The 21,651-nt window shown below is 44.6% G+C and overlaps 1 protein-coding gene across 1 annotated transcript in view; it reads left to right on the top strand.

The window, feature by feature from the left end:
* The window catches only part of ADCY10 (adenylate cyclase 10), a 120,276-nt gene that overhangs the window by 58,309 nt on the left and 40,316 nt on the right, over window positions 1-21,651 (top strand). The window contains exons 17-19 of the mRNA XM_012527624.4: window positions 18,705-18,833; window positions 20,539-20,817; window positions 20,950-21,240. Coding sequence (XP_012383078.2) covers window positions 18,705-18,833; window positions 20,539-20,817; window positions 20,950-21,240 — 699 coding nt within the window. The remainder of the gene's footprint in view (window positions 1-18,704; window positions 18,834-20,538; window positions 20,818-20,949; window positions 21,241-21,651) is intronic.

Raw genomic sequence — 21,651 nt, 5'->3', positions numbered from 1 at the left:
CCATTTCCTGAATGAATGACTGAGGCTTGGATGTTCTAGATCCCTCCATGAAATGTGCTGCCGTTTGCAGCTGCAGCTGCTACTTCTCACTCCATATACGGTAAGATTACTACAGGATCACTTGGTCACTTCTAGGGGAGAAATGAGACAGAGGGTTATCTGAGAGAAGAGTGGTGCAAAAGTTAATATTTTTTTAAGGAATGGGAGACAGAAACTTGGTTGTGTTTTTTTTGTGGTGGTGACACATATAACAAAATTTGCCATTTTTACAATTTTTATGTGTACAATTCAGTGTCATTAATTACTTTTCCAATGTTTTGCTACCATCACCACCTCCCATTACTAAAATGTTTTAATCACCCAAAGCAGAAACTGTATACGCATTAATAATTTCCCATACCCCTTCCCCAGTCCCTGGTAACCTCTAATCTCCTTCCTGTCTCGAATTTGCTTATGCTGGACATTTAATAGTCAAATTCATACCATATTTGTCCTTTTGTTTCTGGCTTATTTTACTGAGCATGTTTTCAAGTTTCATCTATGTTGTAGAACGTATCAGAACTTCATTCTGTTGCTGGGTGGGCTTCCAGGTTCTTGGCCGCCTCGTGAAAAAGAATTCAAGGATGGGCCACAGTTCAAGCAAGTAAGCAAAGAGCTTAAAGTTAAGCAAAAGTGCACACTCAAGACAGGATGCGAGCGTGCTAGGGAGGGAGATGCACGGTGAGCAGGACATGCAGCTTATTAAGGCTGGCTCCCCGCCTCCCTTCCTTCTTATAAATGAAGACTAGTAAGTTGCAACATTCTCATTGGTCCTGTTGTGTGAAAAAGAAGGCTTGGAAACCCAACATTCTCATTGGTTCTGTATGTATGCCCACCTGCGAGGGGGTCAGAGAACGGGGTGTGAATGATCTCATTTATCTCATATTCTTTTTTAAGCACCTGACCTTGAGCGATTGCCTCCTCCCTCGTAGGCAAACTTTCCCGCTATTATTGGTATCTCTCCATTGCAGGCACAGGCACAGATGGGTGACCAAGAGCAGGAGGTTTATATTGGACTGGCTGTTTATCTTTTTAAAAAAAATTTTTTATTTAATTGCCTTTTTTTTTAAAGATATACAGATCACAAAAAATGTTACATTAAAAAATATAAGAGGTTCTCATATACCCCACATGCCACCCCATCCCATTCCTCCCACATCAACAACCTCTTTCATCATTGTGCACATTCATTGCATTTGGTGAATACACTTTGGAGCAAAATTGGTTAAAGTTTATGTTGAAGTTTACACTCTCCCCCCGTACATTCAGTGAGTTGTGGCAGGATATATAATGTCCAGCATCTGTCCCTGTAATATCATTTAGGACAACTGCAAGTCCAGAAAATGCCCCCACATCACATCTCATCTTCTCCCTCCCTACCCTCAGCAACTACCATGACCACTGTCTCCACATCAATGGTACAATTTCTTCAACTGCTAGAGTCACAATAGTTCTATAGTAGAATACCAGTAAGTCCACTCTAATCTATATTTTATTCCTCCATCCTGTGGAACTTGGGATGGTGATATCCACTCCACCTCTAAATTGAGAAGGGGTTTAGATCCCACAGGGTTGATGGGTGCGGTTCTCCTGCTTGCAGTTGTAGGCACTCTTGATTCCCTGGGTGGTGGTTGACCATCTTCACCTCCCTGTTAGCTGACCTGGTTTTATCTTTATTGCCCTAGTGCTTTCCCATGACACCTTTTCCTTCCCTTCAAGTCCCTGTTCTAGCCTGCCTCAATTCCTTCTTATGGCTTTCGTATCCCATAGAATAAATATGCCATGTTTTGTTTCTCCACTCATCTCTTGATGGACACAGGTTATTTCCATCGTTTAGCTATTGTGAATAATGCTGCTGGGAACATTAGTGTATAAGTGTCTATTTGAGTCCCTGCTGTCAATTTTGGGGGGTATACCTCTCAAAATGGAATGCTGGGTCCTATGGTAATTCTATGATTAACTTTCTGAGAAACTGTCAAGTTATTTTCCACAGTGGCTGCACCAATTTACACTCTTGCTAGGAATGTAAAAGGATTTCAATTTTTCTATATCCTTTCCAGTGTTTCTTATTTTCCATTTTGTAACAAAATCCATCTTGGTGGGTGTGAAGTACTATCTCATTGTGGTTTTAATTTATAAGCTTGCTTTTTAAAAGCAGCTAGTAAACATAGATACCTTTTTCTTCCCCCCTTTCTGGACAGTCAGAATTAAAAATTATTAGAAAAGGCTTTGCCTGACCAAATTAGTTTTTAAGGATGGTAATGGATCATTAAATAAACTGACTGCTATAATCACTATCTTTAGATTAAATAAATCCATTACAATAATATATTAGCCAATAAATTGAAAGAAATATGTACATATAAATACTGCAGAACAACACTATTCCTACATTTTAATTATTCATTCAACAAACATTTATTCAGTGTCTGTTATTAGCTCTTTTTTATTTTTTTTATTTTTTTTATTGACTTTGTAATAATATTACATTAAAAATATATATATGAGATCCCATTTAACCCCACCCCCCCACCCCACCTCTCCCCCCCCCCCCCCCCCAGCAACACTTGTTCCCATCATCATGACACATCCATTGCATTTGGTAAGTACATCTTTGGGCACCTCTGCACCTCATGGTCAATGGTCCACATCATGGCCCATACTCTCCCCCATTCCATCCAGTGGGCCCTGTGAGGATTTACAATGTCCAGTGATTGCCCCTGAAGCACCATCCAGGGCATCTCCATGTCCCAAAGATGCCTCCACCTCTCATCTCTTCCTGCCTTTCCCCATACCCATCAGCCACCATGTCCACTTTTCCCAATCCAATGCCACCTCTTCTATGTGGATATTGGATTGGTTGTGTCCATTGCACCTCTATGTCAAGAGGAGGCTCAGATTCCACATGGATGCTGGATGCAATCCTCCCACTTTCAGTTGTAATCACTTTAGGCTCCATGGTGTGGTGGTTGTCCTTCTTCAACTCCATCTTAGCTGAGTGTGGTGAGTCCAATGAATCAGATTGTAGGTGCTGGAGTCTGTTGAGGCTCAGGACCTGGCCATCACATTGTCAGTCCAGAGATTCAAATCCCCTAAATATATCTTAAACCCCAACACTAACTGCACCTCCAGCACATTAGCATGAAAGTCTTATGAAGAGAGATCCCATCTGAGTCCAGATTCATCACACATAAACACCATTTCCAAAGAGGGGCCATCTGACCTGGTAGTTAACCCCATCGGCCATGACCATAACTCCCATGGGTCTCTTTAGCCCTCAAAGGAACCAATATCTGGGGGTTGTATCTGCTTTATCTGTCTTTCAGACTCTGCTCGGTTGTTATTAGCTCTTTTAAAAACAGTCAAGTCTCTCCTCTGTTTAAAACCCTTCGGTGGCCCCCTACTGAGCTTACAATGAAATCCAGGCTCCCAGCCAGGACTGGAAATCTCTGCAGGACCTGACTTTGATGTCCCTCTCTGGCCTCTTACTATTCTTAGTGTGCTTCAGCCACACTGGCCTCATTTCTGCTTATTCAACACAGCAAGATAATTTTTGCCATAAACGGCTGTTCTTACTTCTCATTGCTTCACACAGCTGGCTCCTTCTCTTCCTTAGCTCAGGTGCCACCTCCTCAGAGAAACTTTCCCTGATCAACCTCTTTATATAAGTACTTTATATAAGCTCTTTATATAAGCACTCCCTGTGATATTGTACCTTCTCATTAGACTCTATCACCCTGTTTATTTTTTCCAGAACTTGACCACATTATGAGATTAACCTATTTATCTATTTATTGTTTCTCTTCCATTGTTAAAATATGAACTCTGTGTGGGAAGGATGATGCTAGTCTTGTATACCACTGAATCTTCAATCCTAGAATGATGCCTGGTATCTCGCGGTACTCAGTATTAGCTGAATGATAGAGTAGTCATCACAGTGTTGGATCCTGAAAGGGGAAATAAAGAAGCATGGGAGAGCGTAGATCAAGTTATACCCTTGATCCCCTCCCTCCTACTCCCCGCCCCCCGTATTCACACCTGGCCCCTCCCTTGGCTTTCCTGACCTTGCCCTCTTTCTACCCCCAGTCCCCTTAGCTCACTGAACAGTCCTTAGCTGTTCTTTGGCTCCTCTCCCTGGGTCTTCTCCTCTGATGAGATAATCTTCAAGTTCCATCCTTCACCTTTTCTTTGCTAGTTTGGTACTCTTTCCCCAGGTGTTTTCATTTATTCATCTATTTCCAGGCCTGTGTGTGCGTAAGCACCAAGCCAAACCTCACTCTTAATTCCAGATCCATATTCCCATTTGCCCATTGTCAAACTGAACCTATCTGAAACTTAATGCGTTACCTTCTCTACCAAACTGCACTTCCTCCTGAATTTCTCAGCTTGAGTAATGGCATTATTTATGTCTCTCTCACCTCGATCACTATTTTGCCCAAACCCCTATTTCCTCAACATCTTGAGTATATTTGCATTCTTCTTGCAAAACTACTTACCTAGTCCTACCTGCCATCATTTTTTTATACCCCCTTGTTACAGATTCTTGCGTAATCTTCCCTCTCCTATTATATCTTCCTTCTCCTCTCTGCTGCTTCCACTGTTATCTTCCTAGAAAAAACTGGTTAGATCTCGATTACTACTATCCCTTTTCAGGAACTTGTGAGAGCTCCCCACTGCCTATGGAATGTAGTACAAATTCCATAGTGTGATGTTAAATGCCTTCCAAGGTTTGCTTCCAGACTATCTCCCCAAATGCATCTTCTATATTAGCACTCCAGCATTCCACACACTAGCCACACTGGTCTACCCACATTCCCCTAACTCCTTATTGCCTTGGGGCTTCAGTGCCATTGTGCTGACCTCCCCTCCATTCTCTACTTCATCCTTCATTGTTCAATCAAAATACTTCGTATTCCATGAAGCCTGTCTGAATTCACCAAGTCTGAATTAATTGTTCTTTCTCTCTCTTACCACAACATGTTACTCTTTTCCCTTTAGCTCTCAAATCATTCTCCCTGGTATTATGATTAGTTCCTTAAATATCTGTCTCCATAGATTTCAAGTTCTTTGAGTCCTGGTGTTGTAGAGAAGTGGGGTGTGCACGGTATTGAAGGCCAGGACACAAGAACTCTGAGAAGGAAGTTGGTTTATTTCGACCAGCCGGACTCGGCAGACTCTTGTCCTAATAATAACCGAGCCCCGAATAGCATTTTTCAGTCCCTTTTATACAAAGGTTTAAGATTAGGGAGACAAAGGGTGATGGTATGCAAACAGACCTTTGGTTAGTTTCTTCAGTATTTGATCTGAGTATCAATAGATTATTTCCTCCAGGTGAGTTGCATATTCCCCACATTCCAAGCCAGCTTGGATTTAGCATATCTTCCACAGCTTGGATTTAGCATATCTTTCACATTCCATCTGGATGCAACCTTCAATACACCTTCAGTCTTACATCCTTTCTGAAAATTCGAGGACTGTAGGGCCTATATTACTTATTTGGACTTTTAGGGACTACGTACACTTGGAAACAATTTTGAATTTATGCACAGGCTATATCATATTCCCCCCTTCGAGGCCAAGCTTAAGTTATTAAGCTTCGGCATCACTACTGTCTGAGTCCCTCTGGACTAACTGTTATGTATATAGAGCCATGAGATGGGCAGCTGTTTGCCTTTTTACTATACCATTTATTAGGGTGGGCATTCTGTTTATGGTGAAAGGGAGGAGGCATGGAAGGACGGTGCATGCTCCTATAAAGAAGGCAATTATTCCCAGTAGAAGCTTGAAATTGTTTACTATTGACTGCCAGCTTCCAAAGGGATTATTTAAATTCCAACCATTCCAGGTTTGCACTGGGACATGAGCAATTTTTACTATTTTGCTTGTAATTTCATCAATAACCTTTCCAGTGTTATCTAATTCAAGGCAGCAGTTAAAGAGATTGAACTTTCCACAAACTTCCCCTTCAGCTGCCAAGAGATAGTCTAGGGCAAGACGGTTTTGATAGATAGCATTTCTGAATTTAGTTTGCTCTTGGGCTAGTAAGTTTAGTGCATGGGCAGTTTCATTAGTTATTATCTCTACCACAGCTTGTAGGCAGATGATTCGGTTTAGCATATGGATAGGGGTTCGATAACCCCACATGCCATCCTCTGCCCAAGTTGCTGGCCCATAGTATTGGATTATACACTCAGGGGGCCATTCTTCACCTCCCCAGGTAGTGACAGCCCTTTTTCTCTTATGTTTTGATAAACTGGCTGGCTTAGCTCTTTCCCTTCTGTTAAGGGAATGAGGAAGAAGGAGGGTTTTATTGTACCAAGCATACAAGTTCCACACCAGTTTCGCAGAAATTCTTGGAAAGCAACCTTCCCACAAATCCAGTACAAACCATTTGGGGCAGTAAAGGGGCCCTTTGTGGTGGAGTTCCACACTGTGATTAATTTGGGGAAAGTACGATTTATGAGAACGAGGTCAGATTCGTTCCATGTTCCCCAAGATTCTGTTGTATTGGTGGTATAATTTTGGAATTTTCCCCTGGTACATGTTAGGTTTCCAACAGCTATAGAAGAGCTTAGGCAGGCCCTTGAAGCACAATATTTTCCTATGACAGAAGTTTGCAAGGGCCACATACTATCTCGGGGGACAGCTGGGAGGTCAGTTGCATTATATGGTTGGCTGTAATCATATTCCCTGGTTTCCCAGGGCCATTGGTCTCCCATATTAATACCTCCACATACCTAGCATGAGGAGACATTTAAGGCTGCCCCTACCACTTCAGCCAGGCTTATAAAGAGGTTTCTTGCTGCTTGTGGGATAGAAAAGGGCTTTTCCATTTCTTCATAGAAGGAGTGGAACACAGAATGGGCTTTATTTGTGAGTGGGTATTCCCGATACCCAACCCAGATGTAGTCTCCTGGGTCTATTCCTTTATCATCAATGCAGAGGCCCATTTGGACTCCCTGAGTCTGCCAGGACTCAGGTTTAAGGATGGTGAGGTTTAAGGGGTTACATTGACCACGTGGACAGTTAGCCAGAGCCACACCCTTGGTGAGGATAGCCGTTTGTTTAGCTGTGTCTGTGTTCCAGGTGGCCCAGGTGACACAAGATCAGTAGGGGCAGTAGTATGCACCTATGTATTTGCACCAAAAGCACTCCCCCCCCCCCCCCCCCCGCCGCCTTGGGCTGCACTTTTTATTTCTGGAGCGCACATATACTTATTGTTGTGAGTATATGTCTGCTCCCAGCTGAGCCCTCCACAATCTGTGTTCCATGGTATCCCGGAGTCTATAACTTGACATGCGTCAAATAGGAGGGGCACTCAATTGTTCTGGCTAGTGACTGGGGTGGAGGAAAGTAGCTCTCCATTTTGATCAAGCACTCTTATTTCCCATTTACGGGAGACTGTTGAGGGTCTAGGGTCAGAGCAGGTTATTTGGCCAAATGCGTTACGGACACTGTAGGAGATTCCCTGAAACTGACAGGTGGTTACCTGGCCCTTGCAGGTGTAATGACTATGATATATTAATGTGGTGTTGACATGGGCCCCTGTACACACCTTTTGAATACATGGCTCACACTCTGTGGTGTCGACCTGGGACCAGGGGAGGGTTAGGGCTAGAAGTAGGAAAAATAGCCGAAGGGGCATTGTAAAGGATTAAACCAGATTCCTAATTTTTGGCTGTGCGTAGACCAATCAGCTTCCAGGGTGTGACTGGAGCAGGGCTCGGTGTTCTGTCCTCAGTCTTCAGCCGTGCGTGGACCAGTCAGCTTCCGGGGTGTGACTGGAGCAGAGCTCGGTGTTCCCCTTTTTTGCAAGATGAGGTTGGTTGAGCTGTGGGTATCTGGAATACAGGTCCAGGACTCTGGGGCAGCTCGCTTGACTCGGCTATGGTGATTTCAGCTACTTTAACTGCAGTGGGGGTGGATAAAATGATAAGATAGGGTCCTCGCCATTGAGGGGTTAGTGGAGCTGACTTCCAGTCCTTGACCCAAACTGCATCTCCTGGCTTGTACTGGTGTACAGAGCTGCTTAAGCTAATGGGGGCCCTTTCTTGGACCCAGTGATGCAGGCTATGTAGGGTTTTTCCTAAGCTGATCATCTGCTGAGCTATTGATGTTTCCTCTTTCTCTGAGATCTCCTTCTATATTTCTGATTAAGGGAGGAGGCCTCCCAAAGAGGATTTCATAAGGGGTTAGGCTTAGTTTTTGGCTCGGGCTGGCTCTAACTTGTAGGAGAGCACTTGGAAGTACTTGCACCCATGTTAGCCCAGTTTCTTGGCAAATCTTGGCAATAAGTCTTTATTGTACAGTTCATTCGCTCTACCTTTCCTGAGCTCTGAGGATGGTAAGCGGTGTGCAGTTTCCATTGGATGCGCAGTGCCTTTGCAATCTTTTGAGTGATTTCGGAGACGAAGGCAGGTCCATTGTTAGAACCAATCGAGATGGGTAGTCCATAGCGAGGAATGATTTCCCTGAGGAGAACTTTAGCTACTTCTTCAGCCTTTTCTGTTCAAGTGGGAAAGGCTTCCACCCAGCCAGAAAACGTGCAAACAAGGACTAGGAGATATTTATAGCCTCTGGATGGTGGCATTTCAGTAAAATCAACTACTAGGTCTTCAAGAGGCATACTGCCAATTCTCTGGACCCCTGGGGCTCCTGTGGGCCCCTAGTGAGGGTTATTCTTTGCACATGTCACACACCGCTGGCATACGGCATGGGTGATAGCGACTAGCCTTGCGATGTAGAAGAATCTTTCTAATACTTCCTTAAGATGGGTTTTTCCCAAGTGTGTGTTCTCATGGTAGTCTTGAACTACAGTTGCTGCTAATATTTGTGGCACAACTATTCTGTGATCAGTCAATGTCCACCATCCATTTTCTCCTTGTGTCCCGCCCTCAGAGAGTATCCATTCTCTCTCGGCTTGAGTATATTGTGGCTCTTGGTGACTCAGAGGCTGTGGGACAAGAGCAGGCAGTGTATACTGGAGGTTCTGATAATTAAGAGGTTGAGGAATGAGAGCAGCGGCCAGGTTTTCAGATAGGGATCCCTCCCACGCTACTCTTTTTGCTTCAGCGTCTGCCCTCCGATTTCCCTGGGCGATGGGGCTGTGGCTTGTCTGGTGTCCCTTGCAGTGCATTACAGACACTTTGACAGGCTCCCAAACTGCTTCTAGTAGCTCCAGAATCTGTGTGCCGTATTTAATGCTCTTCCCTCCTGAGTTAATGAGTCCCTTTTGTTTGTATAAGGCTCCATGCACGTATAGGGTAAGAAAGGCGTATTTGGAGTCTGTGTAGATGTTAACTTTGGCTCCAGCTGCAAGTTGCAGGGCTCGGGTGAGGGCAAAGCAGCTTTCTGTGCTGATGTGTTATCTGGGAGGTGTTGTGCCTCTACTGTGGTTTCAGATGTTACTACAGCATATCCCGCTCACCAATTGCTGCTCTGCATAAAGCTACTTCCATCTGTGAAGAACTCCATGTCAGGATTTGCCAGTGGCTGGTCTTGTAGGTCTGGCCGGCTGGAATATACTTCTCGCAATGTTTCCAGGCAGTTACGGACTGGAACCCCTGGCTCCATGGGTAGCAGGGTGGCTGGATTTAGGGTTTTTACAAGTTCCAGTTAGATGGATGGATTTTCACATAATAGGGTTTGATATTTAACCAGGTGGCTGTTAGTAAGCCAATGTGTTCCTTTGGCTTCTAAGATTGTGATTACTGCTTGCGGAACCCGAACAATTATAGGCTGTCCAAGAGTTAATTTTATAGCTTCTACTGTAAGCATGGCTGCAGCTGCTATGGCTTGCAAACATGAGGGCCATCCCTGGGTTCCAGTGTCCAGTTGTTTGGATAGATACGCTACAGGTCTTTGCCAGGAACCGAGGTATTGAATGAGTACTCCTACTGCGATGTTTTGGTGGTTGTGAACATAGAGGTAGAACAGCTTAGTGAGGTCTGGAAGTCCGAGGCTTGGTGCTTCCATTAGAGCTTGTTTGAGAGCAGTGAAAGCATTTTTCTGTGGGCTTTCCCAGAGCAGGGGATCATGATCTCCCCTCTTTGTGGCTTCATATAAAGGTCGCGTGAGGACTCCAAAATTGGGGATCCAATTGCGGCAGAATCCAGCTGCCCAAAGGAGCTCTTGCAGCTTCTGGTGGGTATTGGGCTCAGGAAGACTACAGATCGCTTTCTTTCTTTCAAGTCCCAATTCACGGCACCCCTGCATTATTTTATAACCTAGATATTTGACCTGAGGTAGGCAGATTTAGGCTTTTTTCTTAGACACCCAATAGCCTTTTTGCTGTAGATGCTTTAAAAGAGCACGGGTTCCACCAGCGCAGTCTTGGTACGTGGGACTTCTGAGAATGACATCATCTACATATTGGAGGAGAAAACAGTTATGGCTTCCTGCTTGAAAGGATTTGAGATCACTGGCCAGGGCTTGTCCAAAAATAGTGGGTGCATTTTTAAATCCTTGAGGCAATCGCATCCGTGTCAGTTGCTGCTTTTCACCTGAGTTTGGATTTTCCCATGTGAAGGCAAAAATCGGCTGGCTCCGGGGTGCTACCCGAATGCAGAAGAAGGCATCCTTAAGATCTAGGCATGAAAAGTAGATTGCCGATGCGGGTATTAAGCTGAGAAGTGTATAAGGATTAGAAACTGCAGAATGAAGGGTTATTACTGCCAAATTAACCGCTCTTAAATCCTGGACTGGGCAGTAATCTCCATCAGCCTTTTTAACTGGGAAGAGTAGGGTGTTCCACGGAGACTGGCACGGCCTCAATGTGCCCTCATTCAGTAATCTCTGAACATGTAGCTGGACCTTTTCTTGCGCTTCACGTGGAACTGGATATTGCCTTATGCTTACTGGACTGGCTGTAGGCTTTATTTCAATAATAATTGGAGGAATGTCATGTGCCATCCCCATTGGGTTACCCTCTCCCTATACCTCAGGCTCATCTTCAAAGGGGAGCTGCATGGCCATGGATTGGCCAGTCTCACTGAGGCAAAACAGTCTCCATTCCTCCTGCAGAGGAAGGGTTGGCGCTATTTTTGGAGGGTCCTGTGGCCCCAGTGTCAGTGTGGATTGCCCTGTGGCATCAAAGGTAATTTGAGTCTGCAGTTTAGACAGCAGGTCTCGACCCAGGAGGGGGACTGGGCACTCTGGAAGATAAAGGAATTCGTGAGTGACCTCCTTTCCCCCAATGTTGCAGGTCCTGGCTTGAAGGAAGGGCCATTGGGCACTTTTGCCAGTTGCCCCTACTATAGTGGCTTATCTTTTTGATAGAGACTGAACTGGCTTGGTGATTACAAAATGTTGAGCCCCAGTGTAAACCATCATATGTATGGTGTGGCCCCCAATTTGGACTCCGACCATAGGCTCCACAGTGCCGAGAGAATAGGAGCCCCGTCTGTCCTAATAATCTCTATCAGAGTCCTCCATTCCTGCCAGCCCAATGGTCTGATCTGCGGGGTTTTTGCTGAACCTTTTCAGACCCAGCGTTTGGGTTGTGATGCCCCACTGGCTTTCCTGGGTAATGTTTTGGTTGCAGAGGCCAGGTCAAGTGGCCAGCTGGGACACTCTTGCTTCCAATGCCCATCCTCTTTGCAGTATGCACACTGATTTTGCCCTAGACGTGGGCCTTTCCCTCTCCTTGGGGCTGGGGCTTGCCAGGTTACTTTCCTTGACACAGGAATGGATTTTTCCACGATTGCCGCTGCCAGAAGATCTGCCTTTTTTTTTCCATTTTTCTATTTTCTTCCCTTATTGTCTCTACATCTACTTCCATGAGCTGAGAGATATTCATTCCAGCAAACCCATCCAACTTCTGCAGCTTTCTTCGGATGTCAGTCTGTGATTGGGCAACAAAGGCTGCATTGACCATTGTTTGGCTCTCTGGAGCGTCTGGAGCGTCTGGGTTAAAGGGCGTGTATACACAAAACGCTTCGCACAGTCTCTCATAGAATTGAGCAGGACTCTAATCCAGAGCCTGTAGAATTTGACTGGTCTTTGCCATATTCACTGCCTTGTGGCTCCCTGCCTTGAATCTTTCAACTATGAAACGTTTCCAGTCGGTTGAGCCTGACGGCGCTATTCAGATCCTACAAGGGGTCCTCCTCTGGGAACTGCAGGTGGGCATATTGATCACTGTCCAAAGTTCCCTCAGGTGAGTGCTCTCTAAGCCAGGTTAGAGGTCCCTGTGTGACGCGCATTCTCTCTTCAAAGTTCAATAAAGCCATCATAAGTTGTTTACAATCAGCCCAGGTGGGTTTGTGGATCTGTATGATGGACTGGAAAAGGTCTGTCATGGCCTGAGGCCATTGTGGGGTGTGGCTTTTCCAGTTCAAGAGATCCGTTGTTGTAAAGGGCTGATAGATGAAAGTCTGGTTCCCCCCCCCCCCAACCTGGCTATTTGCATTGTAAAAGATTGGGGTCCGGCTTCACGGAGAGGTAGCTGGAAGGCAGCCCTTCTCTCTGCTCCCTCTGCCCCCGGGGCTCCCTGTGGTTTGAGCTGCCGCCTCTCAGGATCTCCTTCCTGACTGACCGGTAGTGCTGCAGCGGCGTTGCCAGGAGCAACCGGCTGTAAAAGCAGCTGGTCTGCATTTACCATTGCGAAAGTTACCTAAGACCGCTGAGGAGACAGTAAAAGCTGCTGTGGGGATGGCGTAGGGCTCTCAGGTGCAGATGGCGATAAAGGCAACTGTGGGGATAGTATAGGTGGTGCCCTCTCTGATGGCAATAAAAGCAGTGGCGGGGATGGTGTGGGCGTCGCACTTCCCCACATGGATGACAACAACGGGGCACTGCTTAGGGAGACTAGCTCATTTTCATTCCTTCGTACTGCCAGGGCAGGAGCCATTGCATAAGGTAGCGGAAATTCATGTTCATATGGCCCTTCTAAAATGGGTGGATCGGCACTGGATTTGGGGCGCACTTTCTCTGGGCCCTTTGCACGGTGATTGTTTGGTCTGGTCCCTGGGACGGCACTCCTCGGTTTCTGTATTAAGCAAATTCTAGTTTCCTTAGTCATGCACTTCTCTAACCAAGGTGGGTTTTGGCTCATAGCATAGTCCCAAGCATCAATGTAGGGGAATTGGTCTGGATGCCCTGGGTTTCCGGTTACTGCATTGTGGACTTTACGGATGATCCGGAGATCCAAAGTACCCTCCTGGGGCCAGCCCACGCCGAAAGTTGGCCATTTTAATTCACAAAGCATCCTAAGCTTTCCTGGCTGAAACCTTATGCCGTACACATCTTCACGGAATGCATGAGGGAAGTTTTTCAGCATACAACCTAACAGGATTTTACTGTGTGTGTTTCCCATTTCCACCCTGTGCTGATGGTGCACAACAGTCACTCAAGCCTTACGCTTCGTCCGTCTCCGGCTGCGTCCCTTGCGGGAGCTTTTGGTGCCTCTTAACCTTAGTGGATCGGTATAAGCCCCCGATACGGAAGAGGGTCCCTTTGCAGGGATCCCCCCAGACCGCCCTTGATAGTATGAGGTCGCCACAGAACCACGGCTCAGGACCCAGCACTCGCCCCACAGAAGTGATTTTCTGTGTCTCACTCAGTCGCCACAAGCACACGCACACAACCACCCCCCTTTCCTTTCCTCGGACCTGGAGAGGAGACGGCTTCCTCTTATATTCTCAGGAGTACTAGGGCCTCCCCTTTGAAAGTTGATCAGGCTCCCTCCTAATTTTAGAATTAGGCTTTTCCTGCACTATGCCCCCGGAGGTCTTACCAGTCCCACGTGCAGAGCTCCTTGCTTCGTTCTCAGGGTCTCTCAAACCTGCCGGTGCCTCCGGTTCATCCGGAAGGGCTCCAGCAAAGACCGCAACCTCTTTCTGGACTCAAATGAGGTGTCCAGGGATGCCCAGGGCTGGGTTTCACCTGGCCCTTCCAGCTTCCTCGGAGACGTCCAGGAGGGGCAAACAACTGTTGCCACCTCTGACCTTCTCAGTGCAATCCCGGACGAGCCTCCAAAATGTTGTAGAGAAGTGGGGTGTGCACAGTATTGAAGGCCAGGACACGAGAACTCTGAGAAGGAAGTTGGTTTATTTCGACTGGCCGGACTCGGCGGACTCTTGTCCTAATAATAACCAAGCCCCGAATAGCATTTTTCAATCCCTTTTATACAGAGTTTAAGATTAGGGAGACAAAGGGTGATGGTATGCAAACGGACCTTTGGTTAGTTTCTTCAGTGTTTGATCTGAGTATCAATAGGTTATTTCCTCCAGGTGAGTGGCATATTCCCCACATTCCAAGCCAGCTTGGATTTAGCATATCTTCCCCAGCTTGGATTTAGCATATCTTCCACATTCCGTCTGGATGCAACCTTCAGTACACCTTCACTCTTACATCCTTTCTGAACATCCAAAGACTGTAGGGCCTGTATTACTTATTTGGACTTTTAGGGACTAGGTACACTTGGAAACAATTTTGAATTTATGCACAGGCTGTATCACTGGGAGGATGCCTTATTCATGTCTATAACCTTCACAGGATGTGATGCATAAAAAGTCCTTAAATATGTACAGTGTTAATAAGAACTCTCTGACATTTACTCTTTGTGTCCACACACATGACACTCATTAACTACCTGGCAGTCTAGCTTTTTGTGTGCCAGGAACTTGGTTGTGCTTGCCTTCGTATTTCCACATCACCTCTCACAGTGCCTTGCAGTTACCAAGTGTTAGCTGAAAAACAAGAGGGTAAATAAATACTGCATTTTGGAGTACTAGGAGACAGAATTACTAGGCAGGTTTACTATTCCAACCTCACCAACCTTAATCTCTCTTTCTTGATGATAGCCATGTCCTAATTAGAGTACAGAAAGCATTTGTAGCTGAGTGAGGGTGTATGTTTTCATTTCCTGGACTGCTGAAAGCAGATAACATGAAATGGGCTGGTTTTAACAATGGGAATTTATTAGGCTGAGAAAAATGCCCAAATCAAGGCATCATCAAGGTGATGCTTCCTTCCTGAAGAATAGCTGCCAGCAATCCTTGACTCCTCTGCCACAATGGCAAGGCACACGGCAGTGTCTGCTGGTTTCTCCCTTGTCTTCTGAGTTTTGTTGCTTTCAGCTTCTTGTTTCTGTGGCTTTCTCTCTCCCTCTCTCTGTCTCTATTTACCCACTATACAAAGGAATCCAGTAAGAGGATTAAGACCCATTGTGCCTGGCACTGAGGGATTATTATAAATTGTCATCTAGCAATGCAGTTGGAAAAAGACCTTGACCAAAAGGGGAAATATTCAATTAAAAAGTTTTACCACTAAGAGAGTTCAAAGTGAGTCAGGGGGTCATTCCAGAGGTTACGCTTATGTACCTCTCAGAAAGATCTCACTAACTGCCATAGTAAACAAAGCTTCAAATGGGTGCTCCTGAGGGCTCTAGCGACATCTGGACACAATAGGCAGGGCAGACAAGCCCATGAAATCAGCACCCCATCAGTGGGCCTTACCTTGGAATATATATTAACCTATTTCCCCAATGTAACAGACTCATTATAATTTCCCCACTCATGATTCTTCTACTTCTTTTATTTGAACCTATAGTAATACTATACCCATATGTCCCAGAGACTTACATCTTTGGTCTGTTCATATGCCTGTTGAGTCCTGAATCTCAGTAGAGTTGCAGCCAACACCTACTCTCCAGTTCACTTTACTCACCTAGGACAATTAACAAAATGTTGATGATGGACAATGCCCATCCCCAACAGTGGAATATCTACAACTGCAAGTAAGACAGTTCCTTCCATCTGCCTCATAACATCTAAGACTCTGTGGCAGTTTGATATTGCTTATGAATTCCAAAAATAGATATTGGATTGTATTTGTAAACTGGTCTGTCCCTCTGGGCATATTAGATTATATTGGATTCAGAAGTTTCACTTTTACTTGATTTTTTTTTTAAGATTTATTTATTTATTTAATTCCCCCCCGCCCCCGTTGTCTGTTTATTTGCTGCATCTTGTTTCTTTTGTCGCTTCTGTTGTCGTCAGTGGCACGGGAAGTGTGGGCGGCGCCATTCCTGGGCAGGCTGCATCTTCCTTCGCGCTGGGCGGCTCTCCTTACGGGGCGCACTCCTTGCGCGTGGGGCTCCCCTACATGGCACGGCACTCCTTGCGCACATCAGCACTTGTGCACGGGCCAGCTCCACACGAGTCAAGGAGGCCCGGGGTTTGAACCACGGACCTCCCATGTGGTAGACGGATGCCCTAACCACTGGGCCAAGTCCGTTTCCCTACTTTTACTTGATTAAATATGATTAAGGCTTTGATTGGGCCATATCAATAAGACATTGCATCCCCGCCCCTTTGGTGGGTGGGGACTCACAGAGAAATTGCACCACAGAGAAGGGAGGTTGAAGTTTGGAGCTGGAGCCCAGGAAGTAAACACACAGGAGAAGAACACAGAGGAATAGAGACAGCTCCACAGACATGGCAGAGGCCCCAGGAAGAGAGATGAGCCATTCACCTGATAGTCTACAACTGACCTCATGGTGAGAAACAAGGCTGCATCTGGAGAAAATTGAGCCCTGGGAAGAGAGACAAAGCCTAGAGAGCCTGATGGCTTACAGCTGATATTGGAAGAAGCTGGGACCACGGAGCCTTAAGAGGAAGAGGAAGGCTGAATGTTGGCAGCCATCTCGCTCTAACACATGGCAACAGACTTTGGCGAGGGAAGTAACTTATGCTTTATGGCCTGGTAGCTTTAAGCTTCTACTCCAAATGAATACCCTTTATAAAAGCCAACAGATTTCTGGTATTGTGCATCAGCACCCCTCTGACTGACTAATACAGCCCTGTCTCAATCAGAGGCAGAGTGGGCATCACAATCCCAAAGTCATCAAGATTGAGGAATGAACAAACTTAAGGGGGAAATGTAAATATGGACCAAAGCAGGCTTATTATTATTGCAGTAATGGAAGAACTTGTAGCATTGATATAAAGACAGTGGTTACTCGAGGTTCTGAGGGGAAAGAAGAATAGTTGGAACATGGGGCATTTTGGGGGGCATTGGAATTGTTTTGCATGATATTGCAATGATGGACACAGACCATTATACAGCTTCTCAAAACCTATAAAACTGTATGGTGCAAAGTGTAAACCATAATGTAAACCATAGACCATGGTTAGTAGCAATGCTTCAATATTTGTTCATCAATTGTAACAAAAGTACCATACTAATATAAAATGTTATTATTAAGGGAAAATGTGAGAGGGGGAGGTGATGGAGTATATGGGAGTCCTCTATATTGTCAATGTAATTTTTTGGTAGTTTAAAACTTCTTTAAAGATAAAGTTAAAATGAAGAAAGAAAAAAAAAAAGACCTAACCTGGGCCACACTTTAACTGAAGTAAGCTCATCAAGATGTCCAACTTAGAATAGGTTTATACCCACAGGAATTGATTAGCTTTAAGAACATGATTTTCTGGAGGTTTATACAATTCCAAACCCCTACAACTTGTAAAAGATACATCCTGATTATATGACTATTTTCTTAGTTTGCCAAAGTGCTGCCAATGCAAAGCACCAGAAATGTGTTGGCTTTTATAAAGGGTATTTATCTGGGGTAAACATTTACAGTTCTGAGGCTGTAAAGTGTCCAAATCAAGGCATCAGCAGAGAAGCTTTCTCAGGCTCCTACCGTGTGAATGAAGCAAGATGGCTACCAATCTCTGCCAAGGTCTCTGCGTTCCCCTCCAGAATCTACCCTCACCTGGAGCTCAGCCATGGGCAACCAGGCATAGGACTTGTCTTTTTCTGGGCCTCCTCTCTCAGTCTCTCAGGACTTCTCTGCCTTTTTGTAGCTGTAGGCAAATGTGGGAATTCCCTCTCACACATAGCAGGATCAAATACAGCAGCTTCCTTTTTGTCCTGTGTTTGTGTCTCTCTCTGTCTTTGTTTCTATCAGCTCCAGTAAGAGGGCGGAGACTCAACCTGTGTCACGCCTGACTGACATAGTCCAATCCAAAAGATCTCTCAATCTTATTTGGAACAAGAATCTCATTCAGGATCAAGGGAAAGCCCGGGATACCCTCAAAAGGCCTCACCATTGGCTCCTGAGAAACTGACAGGTGGGGCAAGCAATCAGAACAGCAAATAGCTGGGGTCCCCTCCCAACATTACGAAGGGGGAGGCGGAAAGACTTTAAAAAGGCCTGACCTGGGTCCCCCCATGCACAACTCACCCTGCAGTACACCTGCAGTCCATGCCTTGAACCATGTACTTTCCTCACTTCCTTGTTTCTTAATAAACCCTTTACTTCCTGCCCTAAAAATAAATAAACAAACAAACAATCAAATAAATGAATGAATGAAAGGGGGGGTCTCTCACACACAGGACTGAATTAGTTAAAAAGCATAATCTTTCTCTTTTGGGGATTCATAGAAAAACTTCAAACTGTCACAACTATGAATCAAAGTTTTTATTAACTCTGTATTCTGGAAGACTTTCAATAATCATTGCTAATCTTTTTTGGAGACATAATATTTTTTCAGTGAGTTTTACTCCAAACAAGGTACACCAGAATGTTTGATGAGTCAATACACGTTCTCTGCCTACTCCTTCTCCCATGAGAGCTGTCTTGAAGATTATTGGAAAATAAAACTTTCTAAGACAGGATAATGACTCAAATTTTCTCCCCTATTATTTTCCTATAGGGAATTTCACTAAGCCAAGAAAGGAATTAAATATATATGCGCTTGATAAAGAAGAGGGAAATGCAGAAGTCTGTAGACTTGTTGGTGGTGTCAGGTTGAAAAATTTGTCACCCCCACCATCATTAAAAGGTAAAGAAATTTTAACCTGGTATTCATTTTCCAGTACCTAGATTCCTCTTTTGCTTTCTCTGGGATGGCTATACATTTTTAAAAATGAAAAAAAAAAGATAGTAAAAGGCTCTTTAAAAAAAAAAATTGCTCCAGGCAGTGGGACGTCTCCATGGTAGGCATGGTTTTTCTATTTCTAATTAGGTACCACCTTTCCCTGTGCATATTCTAAAGTCTAATTTGAACAAAGGTTTATTCACCTGCATAAAAGAATGTGGCGCAGTAAAATTTCAATTAAACAGAAGCCAAATGATGAGGGAGAAAATGTAATATTAAAACTTTTTCTGCCACATACTTTTATAAAAAATAAATGACAAAAAAGGGAATTTATATCAAGAATGTTGTTTTAGTTTGCTAGACTGCTGAAACCAGATACCATAAAATGAGCTGACTTTAACCATGGGAATTTTGTACCTTACAAGCTTATAGTTTTGAGGCCATGAGAATATCCAAATCACTGTATCATCAAGTTGATGCTTTCTTCCTGAAGTCTGGCTGTGAGTGATCCTTGGGTATTCTGCCATATGGAAAGCCGCATGGCGGCTTCTGCTGGTTTCTTCCTTCTCTCCCAGGTTTCATTGCTTCCAACTTCGTGCTTCCATGGCTTTCTCTCTCTTTGTCTGAATTTCATTCTCTTATAAAGGACTCCAGTAAGAGGATTAAGACCTATCCTGAATGAGGTGGGTCACCTCATTAACTTAACTGAATTAACCTCATCAACAAATCCTACTTACAATGGGTCTATACCCACTGGAATGGATTAACTTTGAACATTCCTTTTTGGGGGTACATACAGTTTCAAACCACCACAAATGTAGTATTCTTTTAAAGCAAAATGATTTTCAAGTCATTGATCTAGTATGCATTCAGTGCTAGTCTGCTATGCCATTTAGGAAGAGTTTTAAATGTTTTGAAGGAGGGCCTAGAGACACCTACAGATCTCATCATCAAAAGAGTATCATTGATGTTTTATTCTACTAAATAGGTGTCTACTAAAATGGGAAATTGTACTAGGCTAGCTTTCACAGTATTCTGTAGGCAAGTTGCGAAGTTCAAATTTTGTACCTGATGAGTGTGACATAATGGCAGAAGAGCCAGGTCAAAAAGTTCAAGAAGCCACATGACCTTGCCTATGATACTTGGGCTTAGACAAGAAGTTGAATAGAGAAAGGAACTCCCTGACACTTGGTCATGGCCATAGAGATAATAAAGCATTAATAAAAATAAATGATTCTCTGGAGCAATGGATAGAGAAGAGCCTATTTGCCAGGAGGTGCCGAAAGAAAGAGTAGCAGGGGAAGAAGATAATGACCAATTGAAGGCAATATAGAAAAGTGACACAGAATTAGACAGTCCTTCTCCTCCCAACTACTTTGGCCCACAGTGACCTCTCCTCAAACATATTTGACACACTTTAACATAAAATCAGAATACCTTGATATTGATCTTATTTTCCATGGCTACTGTACCATGCATATTTTTATACATATTTTGTACCCCCTGAACAAGTGTTACCTGCAAAGTAGGTACTAAATAAATACCTCTTTTGACTTTGCTTGGCTGGGTTTCTGTGACCAAGAACTGCAGAGTAGGACAATTGCCCATCTCTAGAAAGTGTTTGATACAGACTGATGACTAGTTCCCTTTCATGATTTTCCTTCTGCAGAAATCTCTCTTGTTCAGCTGGACAGCATGAGTCTTTCCCACCAGATGTTGGTGAGATGTGCTGCCATTATTGGCCAGATCTTCACTACAGAGTTGTTGTTTGAGATTCTCCCTTGCTGGAATATGAAGATGATGATTAAGGCTCTGGCAGCCCTAGTGGAATCCAATGTCTTTGATTGCTTCCGGAATGGCAAGGAGCTCCGGATGGCCATGCAAGAACACCCAGCCTCATTTGAGGTGCATTACCGCTCCCTGTCTCTGAAACCCAGTGAAGTGATGGGTAAGTGGAGCCTGGAGGTGACCCATATTTCCCCTTAGTTAAAGGCACATCTACAGCAAAGAACTGATCTATGTTAAGTAGTAAGATTTGTTGCCCGTTGTCTGGCTGGAAAACCCTTTCTGTTCTCTCTAGCTCACGGTGAGGAGGAAGAGCTTCGAGAACTGGAAAGTGAGGTGATTGAGTGCCACATCATTCGCTTCTGCATGCCTATGATGCAGAAAACAGCCTATGAGCTGTGGCTCAAGGACCAGAAGAAAGACATGCACTTGAAATGTGCCCGCTTTTTAGAAGAAAATGCTCACAGATGCGACCACTGCAGAAGTGGGGACTTCATTCCCTATCACCACTTCACAGTGGACATTCGACTCAACAATTTGGACCTGGATATCATTAAGAAGATGGCTAATAATCGTGGAATTCCAAGTAAATGCACCTCTTTTCCTAATTCATAATCTTCATTTGGGGAATCTGGAGACTATGATCTAGATAGAGAGTCTGGACCATGAATGTTTCAAGTCTCTGAGGGTTTGGGCACAAAGAATGATGAGACTTCAGTAGCATGGGCCAGCGAGGCAGGGAAGCAGTAGGGAATGTACAAGTAGCTGAGTCTAGCAGAACCAATCTCATGTGAGACTGTCAAGGAGGACTTGGAAATGGGGGACTTCGCAAATGGAGCGTGATCAGAGTTCAAAATAAAATGTCTAGAAGGATAAAACAAACCTCATCTTAAATTAGGCAATTGGATGGAACCTAAAGAAGGTGGGGTAAGGGGGGTTGACATGATAAAGATCCTCCAGGAAGTATCGTCTCTGGGCAGATAGGAATGTTGTTGGG

The sequence above is a fragment of the Dasypus novemcinctus genome, chromosome 13, assembly GCF_030445035.2.
Source record: "Dasypus novemcinctus isolate mDasNov1 chromosome 13, mDasNov1.1.hap2, whole genome shotgun sequence".
In the NCBI taxonomy this organism is placed as follows: Eukaryota; Metazoa; Chordata; class Mammalia; order Cingulata; family Dasypodidae; genus Dasypus; species Dasypus novemcinctus.
The sequence above is the reverse complement of the archived record's forward strand: the minus strand, read 5'-3'. Positions and strand labels throughout refer to the sequence as shown.